This window comes from Pleurodeles waltl, chromosome 3_1, assembly GCF_031143425.1.
Source record: "Pleurodeles waltl isolate 20211129_DDA chromosome 3_1, aPleWal1.hap1.20221129, whole genome shotgun sequence".
NCBI lineage: Eukaryota > Metazoa > Chordata > Amphibia > Caudata > Salamandridae > Pleurodeles > Pleurodeles waltl.
Window position 1 is genome coordinate 1,371,720,866 of NC_090440.1, and position 17,366 is coordinate 1,371,738,231.

Sequence of the window (17,366 nt, forward strand, 5' to 3'; positions counted from 1 at the left end):
GCATGGAAGAGGAAATAATGAACAAAAAATAAAAAAAATAACCCGAATCACTGCATGTGAAGTGAATGGACAGCGGAAGGAAACTAATTGTATGAAATCAATTAGTTCTTGGTGTATGTTCTAGAGAAATAAAAGGAAGTGACACCCATTTTCTGCCTGTTGTCAGTGTGCTTGACTGTGTTCACTGTGATCCTGCTAACCAGGACCCCAGTGATAATGCTCTCTCCCTTCTAACTTGGTTGTTACACATTTGGCACCCTGGTGCCCCTATGTAAGTCGCAAGTATATGGTGCCTAGGTACCCAGGGCATTGGGGTACCAGGGAATCCCCATGGGCTGCAGCATGTATTATACCACCCATGGGGATCCCATATAGACATTTCTGCAGGCCTGCCATTGCAGCCTGTGTGAAAGGGTGCATGCACCCTTTTCATTACAGGTCACTGCACCAGGGCACTGTAGGTCACCCCTATGGCAGGCCCTCCTAGCCCAGAGAGCAGGATGCAAGTACCTGGGTGTGAGGGCACCCCTGCACTAGCAGAGGTGCCCCCACGAACTCCAGCTCAATTTTCCTGGACTTCTTGAGTGCGGGGATGCCATTTTATGCGTTTACTGGTCATAGATCACTACCTTTGGCCAGCTACATAATGGTAACTCTGAACGTAGCCATGTTTGGTATCAAGCACGTCGGAATCATACCCCAATACTGGCCAGTATTGAAAGTATGATTCCATGCACTCTGGGGGCTCCTTAGAGGACCCCCAGCATTGCTCCTACCAGCCTTGTGGGGTCTTCCAGGCAGCACAAGCTACTGCCACCCCTCAGACAGGTTTCTGCCCTCCTGCTGTTTGGACAACTCAAGCCCAGGAAGGCAGAACAAAGGATTTCCTTTGGGAGAGTGGGGTAACACCCTCTCCCTTTGGAAATAAGTGTTACATAGCTGGGGAGCCTCCCCAAGCCACTGGTATGCTATGAAGGGCACATTTGGTGCACTCTGCGCATAAACCAGTCTACACCAGTTCAGGGACCCCCAGTCCCTGCTCTGGCACGAAACTGAACAATGGAAAGGGAAGTGACCACTCCCCTGTCCATCACCACCCCTGATGTGGTGCTCAGAGCTCCTCCAGAGGGTCCCTGCATTCTGCCATCTTGAATCCAAGGTTGTCAGGGACCTCTGGGAGCATCTGAGTGGCCAGGTCAGGCAGGTGACGTTAGAGTCCCCTCCTGATAGGTGCTCACCTGGCTAGGTGACCAGCCCCCCTTTCAGGGCTATTTAGAGTCTTCCTCTGGGGCAGGTCCTCAGATTCAGCTTTCAAGATTCCAGCAGGACTCCTCTGCAACTTCAACTTCTGACCACTGGAACTGCGACTTGACCGCCCAGAAACTGACAATCTGCCTCCACGAAGAAGACTCTTCTAGCAACATTGTTTCCACTGCTCCTTCCAACTTCTGCAACATTTCCCAGGCTGTGCATTGTCTCAGAGCAGCAAGTCTTCAGTCAGCACGAGACAGAAGAAGGGAATCTCCCTTGGAGCGAAGGAGTCACTCCTCTGCATCTGCAGGCACCAACTGTGACGACGACCAGCTGCGAGGATCTCCTCTCAGCCTGAGCTGCGTGGATGCTGCATCACGGTTGGTGGCCCGGAGTAGTCCTCTTGGTCCTCTCTGCCAGCTGTCCAACTTTGGTGGAGGTAAGCCCTTGCCTTCCCATGCAGGACAGTACCCCTGCGCACTGCGTCTCTTTCAGCTGCCAATGCTTGATTGCATCTCTTCCAAAGGAACTCCAGGCTACGTGCAGCTCCATCTCCCATCACTCCTTCCTGTGATGCACAGCCCTCTGTGTGGTTCTCCTGGGGCTTGGGATCCCTTTCTGTAGTGCTGCGTAGGCTGCTTCTGTGATTTCTGTGTCCCAGTCCTGTGGGTGCTGCCTTTGCTACTAAGGACTCTGTGTCATCAAGGGTCCCCTCTTACTCCGTTTCCTGGGTTGAATCCTCCTGGGCCTTGCTGGTCCCCCGCAGCACCACTTTTCCACTAACTGCGGATTTGCCTTTGCCAAGGCTTGTTGGTGGAATTCCTGCATCAACAACCATCTGCAATCTTCATTCCAGCGTGGGACATCTGCTTCTCTCAGGAACTCTTCTCCGGCTCCAGGGCTGAGGTGCTGACCTGTTCTTCATCACCGTCGACCAACTCCTGCAAGTACAGCTTGGTGGGTAGTTGCTCCTACTCCTCCTGGACTCCACTGTGACTCTTGGACGTGGTCCCCTCTCTCCACAGGTCTTCCTCTCCAAGAATCCACTGCTGGTTTCTTGCAGTCTTGTCTGGGTGTCTTCTTTTCCTTCCTTTTGGGTGGTTTGGGGAAATTCCAGTGATTTACTCCTGCTTTCCTGGTCACTACGGAGTACTGTGTTACTTACCTCTGTGGTCTTCTAGTACTCCCAGCTCCCCTCTACCCATTCCATTTAGCTAGGTGGGGTCCTGTGTTCGCATTCCATTTTTTTAAATATATGGTTTGTGCTCCCTCTAGGTTCACTATTGTCTAACTGCATTTGCACTGTTTTCTAACCTTTTCTATGCCTATTGCTGTTTACTAGTGTATATAATTAGTGTATTATTTATCTCCTATCGGAGGGTTGCCCTTCTAGTACTTTGTGGTATTGTTAGACCAAAAATAAAGTGCCTTTATTTTTGTACAACTGAATGTTTTCTTTCATGTGTGTAAGTGCTGTGTGACTACAGTGGTTTTGCATGAGCTTAGCATGTCTCCTAGATAAGCGTTGGCTGCTTATCCACCGCTACCTCTAGAGAGCCTGGGTTCTAGTCACTGCCTTCACCTCACTAATAAGGAGATAACTGGATCTGGTATAAGGTGTAAGTACCTTGGTTATCCACCACACACCAGGCCAGCTTTCTACAGTGACCAATTAGTAGGTAGCTGTAAAGAATGACAAGCCAACAAACGGTTAGTGATTAATGGGCTCCAAGCCCTTTTATGTATACAGTAGCCCTCCCATCAGCAGCGCATGCTTTCTGTTATGCGAGACCAAAAAAAGCCACCCGGTATATATGTGGTAACAAGAAACATTAATAAAAGTGTGTGCAGCGTGTATGTGATGTGATAAGTGCTGGCTTAGACCTAAGATTTCTTTTTTTAACACTTTAATATTTGTTATTATGGTACCATACAAAGTATACAAAACGATCTCCCAATCTTGGGAGATATATCAAGGCACTGGTAAATAAATGTTGCACTGTTGTCAAGCAGAAAATACAGTATGACAGCAGTTAAAGAAATAAGAACAAACATGAAAGGAGCCCTCCTGCTGAAGGAATGAACAGAGGACTCCGAGGCCAGCAATAGCAGTACAGTAGCGCATGCACACATTGGTCTAAGGATGGTAAAATCGAGTCCCACCCATCACTACCCCCTGCGTTAGAGGTATCTGAGATCTAAGAAATTAATTACAAGGCGTTTGGTATTTTAAATGATCAGTATGTTCTACCTGTCAGCTCTGTTCGAGGTGTCTTCGTTAACTACATCTGTAAAGTGGATTCCGAGTCTTGAGGTAATCGGTAGGGAGAACAGATGTGACTGAAGCGATTTAAGCTCAGTGTTACAGGACATATTGCCTGAGAAGTAAATACTTCAGTAAACGTAAACATATATAGGTTTGAAGTGGGGAAAATGCATTTTATCTGCCATGTTAGGTTATGTGTGCATAGAATAATTGAGTTCCAATTTTGAGGGCAGTGGGACATGTTCTCTTATTGTAAAAGTATGTAGGTTTGCAAAATTTGGAGGTAATGAAGTCTGAATATGAAAAATATTGGTTGAAAAAATTGTGTTCGCTACACGTAAGTACTAATGGTTATAGTGGCAAAAAGACTTAAGTATATTATAGGAAGAAAGTTACAGTTTGAAAACAAACATGGACAGTGTTAATCCTGTAAAAAAAAAAATCATAAGTACTTTTTTTGAGCAATGATTGAAAACATCATATAGTAAAGGGAAATAGGAATGTTTGGGCAGTGTACCCCATAATTAATGAAATTAAAATAATTCTGAGTTTAAACTGGACATTACTCTTTTAAAAATCCTACAATTTTTGAAAACATAACACATATTTCAGAAGCACTGCATTAAATACTCCCAGATTAATCACTTGGTCATCTCAAAATGGCTATCCTGGTTAGAACACGTGAAACCGTGGCAGGGAATGGAGAGAAAGATTTTGCTTATCCAGTATCTATATTGCTATGCTGCCCTATTTAGCCAAGGTGTCTTGCTCTAAAGAACCAGCTGTTTTTCATGTCTGAGCCAGGGCATCTTTTCCATCAAACCCATTTACCCAGATTTTCTCTCACATCTTCTCATACTCCTTTGCCTTTTCCTTCTATCCCTGTCAAGCTGTCTTTTCCATAGCTCTAGCGCTATTCTCTCAGTAGTTTCTTCATATTCGTAGCTGTGGCATGAGTCTCTCTCTGTGTCTATGGCTCTGCCATGAACTGGAGCATTCTAGATTTCCCACCCATTTAAATTAGACCTTGGCTATTGTATCTATGAAGGAATGCACTGTCACTAGAAATTGATAGCTTTGAAAGTCAGGTAGCTTACTTGTGGATGCAATGTCATCTCTCATGTTTCGTTTATGATGTGTCTATTGAGCCTTTCTTTGAGTCATTTCTTGTCTCTGCTTGCAAACCCTAAGTTACACAGCATTGTGATCCCAAAAGAAATAACCAAATCTCTAATTCCGCCTGTGTGTGTGTGTCTCTGATACTTTAGTCTTCACTCATCTGAAAAATAATACTGCCTGTATCTCATGAACATATGACAGAAACCTGTATACCATTTTACCTGTTTTGACATTGCTACTCACCTATCGCTGGAAAATGTTTCTTCTGTATTAATTTGGTACAGTGAGTTAAAAAGTCAGAGTGCTGGCCACTAGGCCAGCTGTGGCTGTGAAAAGCTGCTAAATGGGCACAATACATGCTGCAAGTTAAAACCCATAGCAGCATAGTTGACTATACAGGTTTTTTTTTACAGTTTATTTTTTATTATATATATTTTTTAAACTTTTTTTAGCTGGAAAAATCGTTCAAACTCTTCTTTTTTTTACTTTGCGTGCTGATGGAGGTAGAAGCAGGAGAGCAAAAATCTATCTAAGTCTAATAAAACACTCAGGCAGGGTATGAATGTGCTATCCCTGAAATGACACATGAAATATTAGCTCACCAAACCTATAACCTAGGTAGTATTTTGTTTTGATTGGACAGCACAGATTGAAAAGTGTATCTATATTGGCTCTGTATTATGTACAAGACATGCTATGGTACAACGTAGTCACCTTTGAGGTCTACAACCTTATAAACAAACTCTGCCCATATTCTTGTTCTTCAGTTTTCTCATGTATGACTTCTTGCATCTGCTTGAGTACTTCTTTTTTCTGTCACAGACTCTGGATTTAACAAAGAAGAAGTTGATTCATGAAGGACCTTTGACCTGGAAGGTCAACCGGGAAAAGACTATTGGTAAGTAGCAACTGGTCTGGAAGAAGAGCCATAGCTGGTTAAATTTAGAATCTTTTACTCCTCAACTTTCCTTTTCCAGGACTTGCAACAAATGTTGAAACTACAGGAGAATCAAGCTAATCAGCCAGGCTATGTATTGGGAATCAACAAAAATGCTTTCATCAGAAGGTTGATTTCTTCCCACCACTAAGTTATACACCACTGTCAAAATTCGGAAGTAAAGTGGAAAGAAAACATTAACACTGTTTACTGTCCTAGAGAGAAATTTTGTGGCAAAATCAGTATGTAATTGGTCACTAATTACTTTTGAAAAATGAAATACTTAGTCTTTGTCTTGTTCAGGCTGCATGAGGGTCCTTTTTGCTTGTCTAGTAGTGTTCCCTGCTGTAGGGTGGTAAGTTACACTTAGATATGATTTTTACACACGTATATATTCAGTTTGTGGCTGATACTGATTTTTAATAGAAGCTCTGAATCCTTATTAAAGTTGGTTACTGAACGGCTATAGTTTGTCACTGTCCGGTAACTATCAGTTCACAGTTTGGTGGTGTAAAGAAATGGCTCCCTGTTGCAGTTACCCCCCACTTTTTGCCTGATACTGATGCTGACTTGACTGAGAAGTGTGCTGGGACCCTGCTAACCAGGCCCCAGCACCAGTGTTCTTTCACCTAAAATGTACCATTGTCTCCACAATTGGCACAACCCTGGCACCCAGGTAAGTCCCTTGTAACTGGTACCCCTGGTACCAAGGGCCCTGATGCCAGGGAAGGTCTCTAAGGGCTGCAGCATGACTTATGCCACCCTAGGGACCCCTCACTCAGCACAGACACACTGCTTGCCAGCTTGTGTGTGCTGGTGTGGAGAAAATGACTAAGTCGACATGGCACTCCCCTCAGGGTGCCATGCCAACCTCACACTGCCTGTGGCATAGGTCAGTCACCCCTCTAGCAGGCCTTACAGCCCTAAGGCAGGGTGCACTATACCACAGGTGAGGGCATATGTGCATGAGCACTGTGCCCCTACAGTGTCTAAGCAAAACCTTAGACATTGTAAGTGCAGGGTAGCCATAAGAGTATATTGTCTGGGAGTCTGTCAAAAACGAACTCCACAGCTCCATAATGGCTACACTGAATACTGGGAAGTTTAGTATCAAACTTCTCAGAATAATAAACCCACACTGATGCCAGTGTTGGATTTATTAAAAAATGCACACAGAGGGCATCTTAGAGATGCCCCCTATATTTTACCCAATTGTTCAGTGCAGGACTGACTGGTCTGTGCCAGCCTGCTGCTGTGAGACGAGTTTCTGACCCCATGCGGTGAGAGCCTTTGTGCTCTCTGAGGACAGAAACAAAGCCTGCACTGGGTGGAGGTGCTTCACACCTCCCCCCTGCAGGAACTGTAACACCTAGCAGTGAGCTTCAAAGGCTCAAGCTTTGTGTTACAATGCCCCAGGGCACTCCAGGTAGTGGAGATGCCCGCCCCCTGGACCCAGCCCCCACTTTTGGCGGCAAGTCCAGGAGAGATAATGAGAATAACAAGGAGGAGTCACTGGCCAGTCAGGACAGCCCCTAAGGTGTCCTGAGCTGAGGTGACTCTGACTTTTAGAAATCCTCCATCTTGTAGAAGGAGGATTCCCCCAATAGGAATAGGGATGTGCCCCCCTCCCCTCAGGGAGGAGGCACAAAGAGGGTGTACCCACCCTCAAGGACAGTAGCCATTGGCTACTGCCCTCCCAGACCTAAACACACCCCTAAATTCAGTATTTAGGGGCTCCCCAGAACCTAGGAACTCCGACTCCTGCAACTTAAAGAAGAAGAGGACTGCTGAGCTGAAAAACCCTGCAGAGAAGAAGAAGACACCAACTGCTTTGGCCCCAGCCCTACCGGCCTGTCTCCCTCCTTCAGAAGAAAACTGCTCCAGCGACGCTTTCCCCAGGACCAGCGACCTCTGAATCCTCAGAGGACTGCCCTGCTTCCAAAAGACCAAGAAACTCCCGAGGACAGCGGCCCTGTTCAACAAAGACTGCAACTTTGTTTCCAGAGGAGCAGATTTAAAGACCTCTGCAATCCCCGCAAGAAGCGTGAGACTTGCAACACTGCACCCGGCGACCCCGACTCGACTGGTGAAGAAACAACGCTACAGGGAGGACCCCCCGGCGACTCCAAGACTGTGAGTAACCAAAGTTGTCCCCCCTGAGTCCCCACAGCGACGCCTGCAGAGGGAACCCCGAGGATCCCCCTGACCGCGACTGCCTGACTCTGAAATCCCGACGCCTGGAAAAGACCCTGCACCTGCAGCCCCCTGGACCTGAAGGATCGGAACTCCAGTGCAGGAGTGACCCCCAGGAGGCCCTCTCCCTTGCCCAGGTGGTGGCTACCCGAGGAGCCCCCCCCTTGCCTGCCTGCACCGCTGAAGAGACCCTTTGGTCTCTCATTGAAACCTATTGAAAACCCGACGCGTGTTTGCACACTGCACCCGGCCGCCCCCGCGCTGCTGAGGGTGTACTTTTTGTGGTGACTTGTGTCCCCCCCGGTGCCCTACAAAAACCCCCTGGTCTGCCCTCCGAAGACGCGGGTACTTACCTGCTGGCAGACTGGAACCGGGGCACCCCCTTCTCCATTGAAGCCTATGTGTTTTGGGCACCTCTTTGAACTCTGCATCTGACTGGCCCTGAGCTGCTGGTGTGGTGACTTTGGGGTTGCTCTGAACTCACAACAGTGGGCTACCTTGGACCCCAATTTGAACCCCGTAGGTGGTTTACTTACCTGCAAGAACTAACAATAACTTACCTCCCCCAGGAACTGTTGAAAATTGCACTGTGTCCACTTTTAAAATAGCTCTATGTGTTTTATGTAAAAAGTATATATGCTATTGTGATTATTCAAAGTTCCTAAAGTACTTACCTGCAATACCTTTCAAATGAGATATTACATGTAGAATTTGAACCTGTGGTTCTTAAAATAAACTAAGAAAATATATGTTCGATGGCATCTGTCGCTGTAGATACACATGGTATGCATGAGCTCGCCATCTGGTGTTGGGTCGGAGTGTTACAAGTTGTTTTTCTTCGAAGAAGTGTTTTCGAGTCACGGGACCGAGTGACTCCTCCTTCTGTGCTCATTGCGCATGGGCGTCGACTCCATCTTCGATTGTTTTCTTTCCGCCATCGGGTTCGGACGTGTTCCTGTCGCTCCGGGTTTCGGAACGGAAAGATAGCTGAAAACGGAAGATTTTCGACGGTATCGTTGCGATCCGGTTCGAGATAGACACATACGACGACGCGTGGAACATCGAAGCGCTTCGGTGCCCTTCGGGGTAGATTTCGGCACCCCGCCGGGGCCTAGTCGGCCCGACCGCGTGGAGAACAACGCCGATGGAACGGACCCCGTTTCGATTCTGCCCCGAATGCCACAACAAGTATCCTTATACGGACCTACACTCGGTCTGTAACCTGTGCCTGTCACCCGAGCACAGCGAAGAATCCTGTGAGGCCTGTCGGGCGTTCCGGTCCCGAAAAACTCTGCGCGACCGTCGAGCGAGGAGACTGCAGATGGCGTCCATGCCAAAGGAGCGTCGACAGTTCGAGACAGAAGAGGAACAGGAGGAATCCTTTTCCATCCAGGATTCAGACTCCGACGAGCTAGACTCTACAAAAACTGTGAGTAAGACGTCGAGATCAGAACTTAAAAAAGGAAAGAAGGCCCAGGGGACGCCACTGCCAACCGGCCATGGCTCCACCCAAATTCTCGGTGACCAACAATCGGCACCGAAAAAGGCCCATTCAGTGTCGAGATCGTCCGACTTCGGTCGAGACACCGGCACGCAGCCTCCTCGGGACCGAGAGAGTGCTAAACAGAAGCATCGACACCGAGAGTTCGGTGTCGACACGGATCGACGCCGAGACAGTGGCGCCGAAGACCATAGAGGCCAAGAATTTTCGGCACAGAAAAAGAGGAAGGTTACCTCGGAGCCGAAAAAACAATCAACAGGGTTTTCGGAGCCGAAAAAAGCGACATCAGACCCTGTTTCAGGCTCCTATACTGAAGAGCATTCTATGTCTTCACAAATGAAGAAACATAGATTTGAACAAGAACTGCAATCCACTGACGTGGATCACACGCAAAAGCGTATCTTTATTCAGCAGGGGACTGGGAAGATCAGTACCCTTCCACCTGTCAAACGAAAGAGAACGCTTCAGTTTACTCCTCAGCAACAAACAGCACAAAAGGTAACACCTCCTCCCTCGCCTCCACCTGTAACTCCGGCTTCGCCAACTTACACCCCGTCACATTCGCCAGCTCACACCGCCATGAGCCACGATGACCAAGATCAGGATGCGTGGGACTTGTACGACGCACCAGTGTCTGATAACAGCCCAGACACATACCCAACTAGGCCATCACCACCGGAAGACAGCACAGCCTACTCACAAGTGGTGGCCAGAGCAGCACTATTCCATAATGTGGAACTACACTCGGAACAAGTAGAGGATGATTTTTTATTTAACACCCTCTCTTCAACCCACAGCTCCTACCAAAGCCTGCCGATGCTCCCAGGCATGCTACGCCATGCAAAGGACATTTTCAAGGAGCCAGTTAAAAGTAGGGCAGTGACGCCTAGGGTGGACAAAAAGTATAAGGCGCCTCCTACGGACCCTGTATTCATCACCTCTCAGCTGCCACCAGATTCTGTGGTGGTAGGGGCTGCCAGAAAACGGGCAAATTCACACACTTCTGGGGATGCACCTCCCCCAGATAAAGAAAGCAGGAAGTTTGATGCAGCCGGGAAGAGGGTTGCTGTCCAAGCAGCAAACCAGTGGCGCATCGCAAATTCACAAGCGCTGCTTGCGCGATACGACAGAGCCCACTGGGATGAGATGCAGCATCTCATTGAACATCTCCCAAAAGATCTGCAAAAAAGAGCAAAACAGGTTGTTGAGGAGGGTCAAAACATTTCCAACAATCAAATACGCTCCTCCATGGACGCAGCAGACACAGCCGCAAGGACCATTAATACGTCGGTTACCATCCGTAGGCACGCATGGCTCAGAACGTCTGGATTCAAGCCAGAAATTCAGCAGGCAGTGCTTAACATGCCAGTCAACGAAAAACTTCTGTTCGGTCCGGAGGTCGACACAGCCATAGAAAAGCTCAAGAAGGACACTGACACTGCCAAAGCCATGGGCGCACTCTACTCCCCGCAGAGCAGAGGATCTTATAACACCTTCCGCAAAACACCTTTTAGAGGAGGGTTTCGGGGTCAGGCCACACAAGCTAGCACCTCACAGTCCGCACCGCCCACCTACCAGGGACAGTACAGGGGAGGTTTTCGGGGCCAGTATAGAGGGGGGCAATTCCCTAGGAATAGAGGAAGATTTCAAAGCCCCAAAACCACTACCAACAAGCAGTGACTCACACGTCACTCACCCCTCCCACACAACACCAGTGGGGGGGAGGATACGTCAATATTACGAAGCATGGGACAAAATAACTACAGACACATGGGTCCTAGCAATTATCCAACATGGTTATTGCATAGAATTCCTGCAATTCCCCCCAGACATACCACCAAAATCACAAAATTTATCAAAATACCATTCACAGCTTCTAGAGATAGAAGTTCAAGCACTACTGCGAAAAAATGCAATAGAATTAGTACCAAGCACACAAATAAACACAGGAGTTTATTCGCTGTACTTCTTGATACCAAAAAAGGACGAAACACTGAGACCAATTCTAGACCTCAGAGTAGTAAACACATTCATCAAATCAGACCACTTTCACATGGTCACACTACAAGAAGTGTTACCATTGCTCAAAAAACACAACTACATGACAGCCCTAGACCTCAAGGACGCATATTTCCATATACCAATACATCAATCTCACAGGAAATATCTAAGGTTTGTATTCAAAGGAATACATTACCAATTCAAAGTATTGCCTTTTGGTTTAACAACCGCTCCAAGAGTATTCACAAAATGCCTAGCAGTAGTCGCTGCACACATCAGAAGGCAGCAAATACATGTGTTCCCGTATCTAGACGACTGGCTAATCAAAACCAGTTCGCTCACACAATGCTCAAACCACACGAGTCAAGTCATACAAACCCTCTACAAACTAGGGTTCACCGTCAACTTTGCAAAATCAAACATTCTGCCAAGCAAAGTACAGCAATATCTAGGAGCCATAATAGACACGACAAAAGGAGTAGCAACGCCAACTCCACAAAGGATCCACAATTTCAACAGAGTCATTCAACACATGTCTCCAAACCAAACAATACAAGCAAGGACAATACTACAGCTCCTAGGCATGATGTCCTCATGCATAGCCATTGTCCCAAACGCAAGACTGCACATGAGGCCCTTACAACAGTGCCTAGCCTCACAGTGGTCTCAAGCACAGGGTCACCTTCTAGATCTGGTGTTGCTAGACCGCCAAACTTACCTCTCGCTTCTATGGTGGAACAGTATAAATTTAAACATAGGGCGGCCTTTCCAAGACCCAGTGCCACAGTACGTAATAACAACAGATGCTTCCATGACAGGGTGGGGAGCACATCTCAATCAACACAGCATAAGAGGACAATGGAACATACATCAAACAAAACTGCATATAAATCATCTAGAATTATTAGCAGTTTTTCAAGCACTAAAAGCTTTCCAACCAATCATAACCCACAAATACATCCTTGTCAAAACAGACAACATGACAACGATGTATTATCTAAACAAACAAGGAGGAACACATTCAACGCAGTTAAGCTTGTTAGCTCAAAAAATATGGAAGTGGGCAATCCACCATCAAATTGGTCTAATAGCACAGTTTATTCCGGGGATCCAGAATCAGCTGGCAGACAATCTCTCTCGAGATCACCAGCAAGTCCACGAATGGGAAATCCACCCACAGATTCTGAACACCTACTTCACACTCTGGGGAACACCACAAATAGACTTATTTGCAACAAAAGAGAACGCAAAATGCCAAAACTTCGCGTCCAGATACCCACACAAGCAATCCCAAGGCAATGCCCTATGGATGAACTGGTCAGGAATATTTGCTTACGCTTTTCCTCCTCTCCCTCTCCTTCCTTACCTAGTAAACAAATTGAGTCAAAACAAACTCAAACTCATTTTAATAGCACCAACGTGGGCAAGACAACCCTGGTACACAACACTGCTAGATCTGTCTGTAGTACCACACATCAAACTGCCCAACAAACCAGATCTGTTAACGCAACACAACCAACAGATCAGACACCCGGACCCAGCATCGCTGAATCTAGCAATCTGGCTCCTGAAATCCTAGAATTCGGACACTTACAACTTAGCCAAGAGTGTATGGAAGTCATAAAGCAGGCCAGAAGGCCATCCACTAGACACTGCTACGCAAGTAAGTGGAAAAGATTTGTTTGGTACTGCCATCATAATCAGATACAACCACTAGACGCAACTCCAAAACATATAGTAAATTACTTGCTCCATTTACAAAAAGCAAAGCTAGCCTTCTCTTCTATTAAAATACACCTTGCAGCAATATCTGCATACCTGCAAACTACCTATTCAACTTCCTTGTATAGGATACCAGTTATCAAAGCATTCATAGAAGGGCTTAAGAGAATTATACCACCAAGAACACCACCTGTTCCTTCATGGAACCTAAACGTGGTTCTAACAAGACTCATGGGCCCACCTTTCGAACCCATGCACTCTTGCGGTATACAATTCCTAACCTGGAAAGTTGCCTTTCTCATCGCCATTACATCTCTAAGAAGAGTAAGTGAAATTCAAGCGTTCACAACACAAGAGCCTTTTATACAAATACATAAAAATAAGGTCGTCCTACGACCTAATCCAAAATTTTTACCAAAAGTTATTTCACCATTCCATCTAAATCAAACGGTAGAACTACCAGTTTTTTTCCCACAACCAGATTCTGTGGCTGAAAGAGCACTACATACATTAGATGTCAAAAGAGCATTAATGTACTACATTGACAGAACGAAGAACATCAGAAAAACTAAACAGCTATTTATTGCATTCCAAAAACCTCATGCAGGTAACCCAATATCAAAACAAGGTATAGCCAGATGGATAGTTAAATGCATCCAAATCTGCTACCTTAAAGCAAAAAGACAACTGCCCATTACTCCCAGGGCACATTCAACAAGGAAAAAAGGTGCTTCAATGGCCTTTTTAGGAAACATCCCAATGCAGGAAATATGTAAGGCAGCCACTTGGTCTACGCCTCACACATTCACCAAACACTACTGTATAGATGTGCTATCCGCACAACAAGCTACAGTAGGTCAAGCTGTATTAAGAACTCTATTTCAGACAACTTCTACTCCTACAGGCTAAACCACCGCTTATGGGGAACTAACTGCTTACTAGTCTATGCATACCATGTGTATCTACAGCGACAGATGCCATCGAACTGAAAATGTCACTTACCCAGTGTACATCTGTTCGTGGCATCAGTCGCTGAGATTCACATGGACCCACCCACCTCCCCGGAAGCCTGTAGCAGTTCAGAAGTTACCTTCAATTTTGTACACTTGTATATATATTACTTAATCCTTTAATAGGTACATACTTACATTTTTCATTGCGCGGGCACTATTACTATAGTACAACTCCTACCTCACCCTCTGCGGGGAAAACAATCGAAGATGGAGTCGACGCCCATGCGCAATGAGCACAGAAGGAGGAGTCACTCGGTCCCGTGACTCGAAAACACTTCTTCGAAGAAAAACAACTTGTAACACTCCGACCCAACACCAGATGGCGAGCTCATGCATACCATGTGAATCTCAGCGACTGATGCCACGAACAGATGTACACTGGGTAAGTGACATTTTCATTTTCTATACAAAAACCTATTGGCCTGGAATTGTCTCTGAGTGTGTGTTCCTCATTTATTGCCTGTGTATATGTACAACAAATGCTTAACACTACTCCTTTGATAAGCCTACTGCTCGACCACACTACCACAAAATAGAGCATTAGTATTATCTCTTTTTGCCACTATCTTACCTCTAAGGGGAACCCTTGGACTCTGTGCATACTATTCCTTACTTTGAAATAGTGCATACAGAGCCAACTTCCTACAGGTGGCTTTTACATTTTTAGTATGTTAGAAAATTTGCCTCATTGTACTTGATAACAAATGTTACAGACTGAGTATACCGTTTAGAGCTCCCGTCATTCTCTTTGGTTGAATCTGCGTCAAGGGTAGCAAGATGGCTGTCCCACAGCGGGATGCTGATGGGAACTGAAGCTATATGAGAAGTTCAGTGCAAGGCTTTGTCTAATAATTGCGGCTTGTGAAGAGCTGGTAACGACGCCCAAGAGAAGAAACCTTCCGGCTAGTAATATCCCCCACTGGCTTGTCATGCCCCATTGATCCTGGTCCCTACATGCCGACTGATGAGACTAGCACTGATGGGGTTCCACTCCTACGAGCCGGGGGCGTGCCAGATGTCAAACAGGGAGTCCGATCATAAGGAGGGCTCTACTTATGGAATATGCACTATTATGGGCCATCGGAAAAGGGAGATTTCTTGTTCTAATCACTGCTTTTGCCTCTCTGTATTGTTAAACTTTGGACGGAAGTGGGGCACAGAAACAGAATACCTCAGAATGTTGTCTTAACTAAAGGAGCTGGAAACAAGCGGATATGATAGCTACTCCAAAATATAGCGAGACAAACGAAAGGCCTGCACGAGGGTAAAGTATAATTGGAAAAAACAGAACAAATTAAGCATTCAGTATTTTGAAAACAAAATTCTAAAGATCTGCCGAAAGATCCTGTTAGCATGTGGTGGCAACAAGCCTACTACAAAGCAGAGTAGTCAGCCACCATGGTTAGGGTGTTTTCGTATCAGATGACAATACCTACTAACTAGATCAGAGTTAGGAATAAGGGGTAGAAGCAGCATGTGGGGTTACTATTGGTCCCGTCACAGGTGGAGAAGAATCAAGAGGTGCTGCAGAAGCGGTTTGTGTAGCATAGGTGCGGCTTGTGGCTCTCTTGTGAAACCTCTGGCGTCCTGCAACCAACCTCGAAGCTGAATGAGAAATTGACAAGATTATCAATTAAACTAATTTTCAGGAATGTAGCCATGAAAACACATGCTACAAGCAAAACTATAACAAGCAATAAGAGCAGGAACCAGCCTGCAGCAAGTCAAGTGTACAAGGTTCATCCTCAAGAAATGCAGCATGTCATTTCTTCAGACAGGCTGTGGCAGGAAATGCCCCACCAGAGACATAGAAAGTGAATTTTCACACAAGTCCTGATGAGATAGATCGTTCCCATTCCACTGCGCTAGACTAGTCCCCGGGTCAGCCGGCTTCCTCCCCCAAATAAGTATTCCTAAATTGCAGGTGAATGCAGAGAATGTCGTTCCCATCTCTCTGCCAGACAATCTGCCTCTTTCTAAAGACAAGCCAGCGTACCCCCTATTTATGATTAGAAGCTTGTAGGGGATTCAAAAAGAGAACGTGATTTCAGGTCAGATACAAAGACAACGGGAGACCAGAGTGAGGATCTGGCAGGTACTCTCAACCCTTCTGGTACCCCCAAAACCCCAGTCGGCAGATTGAATTATGAACTCAGCAGCAGCTTTGCTAATTACAGTAGAATATGCAGCAAGTAGCATCGCAAGCCCTGCTTGTACACCCTAGACTGATGTCATCAATCAAAGTGACGTTGAATCCGATCTCAAGGGAGCCCTGAGACATGAAATTGTCACAAGAAGATACCCATAGAAACATTAACTAGCAACTGGGACAGATGAATGCTAGCATTCAAGAGCTCTCTTCCCACATGTCCCAGGTCGACAAAGGTATTGGACCTGGAAGCTTCAAGAAATAAATATAAAACTATAACCTCGAAAATTCAAGCAGAACATGAACTTCAATTGAAGTTGGACGATGCAGAGAACAGATCCTGCTGTTCAAATTTAAAATTCGTAGGAATACCAGAAGACATTGAAGCAGGACTGATAGTAATGAAGCTAATATCAGACCTTAGAGGTAACAGAGGGCACAGACTTAACAATTAGTCTGGCACACCGTGCTCCAGGAGTGCGATCCATTAATGCAAAATACCCACGAGCTATCCTGGTCAATTTTGGCAATTTTAGGATTAAAGAACAAATCTTGTCGCATGCTATTAAGACCAAATCCTACACCACTACAGATAATTTCACCTTTTGAATATTTTCCGACATGTCAATTTTGGCGGAACAATGTCGCAGAGAATTCATAGAACTGACAAAAGCGACATTGTGTGGGAGGGAGCCCATGACTGGTAGGTCTTTAGGATTGGCAATAACAGGGTGGAGGTGGTGGGTCACTTAGGGGGCGAAAGGAAAATATTCAGCCAGAAAGGACAGGGATTGATTACTTCTTTGGGTACCTACGCATTTGGAATACTGTACCTGCATAAAAGAATTAAAACAGCAAGGATATAAGCAGGAGATGAGTAGACAAGCTACTAGAAATAGGTAATCAACAGGCCCAAGGTGTCAGCTTATTCATCATGACAAGCATTAAATCCTAAGAGTAGCCTCGTGCAATGTTAATTAGCTAAATAATCAAGTTAAGGTCCGATCCATACTACAGTGGCTTAGAACAACACAAGTGCAGGTAATTCTGCTTTAAGAAACCCACTGTCACAGGATTGCTGTGACAAGCAGCACCTCCCCGTGCCCTGTGGGAACATTGGAGGATCGGTGTACCAGAAGGAAGGACTACTTCTGGGTATATCCTGGCCAAAAGGTGGAACAAGCTGGGCAGAGTGAGGGCTGGGGCTGGAGGGA

The 17,366-nt window shown here is 46.0% G+C and overlaps 1 protein-coding gene across 4 annotated transcripts in view; it reads left to right on the top strand.

The window, feature by feature from the left end:
- ARHGEF12 (Rho guanine nucleotide exchange factor 12) overlaps nt 1-17,366 on the top strand; it is a 794,162-nt gene that overhangs the window by 463,778 nt on the left and 313,018 nt on the right. For all 4 annotated transcript variants that reach the window (XM_069224871.1, XM_069224872.1, XM_069224873.1 and 1 more), the window contains one exon: nt 5,459-5,534. In XM_069224871.1, coding sequence (XP_069080972.1) covers nt 5,459-5,534 — 76 coding nt within the window. The remainder of the gene's footprint in view (nt 1-5,458; nt 5,535-17,366) is intronic.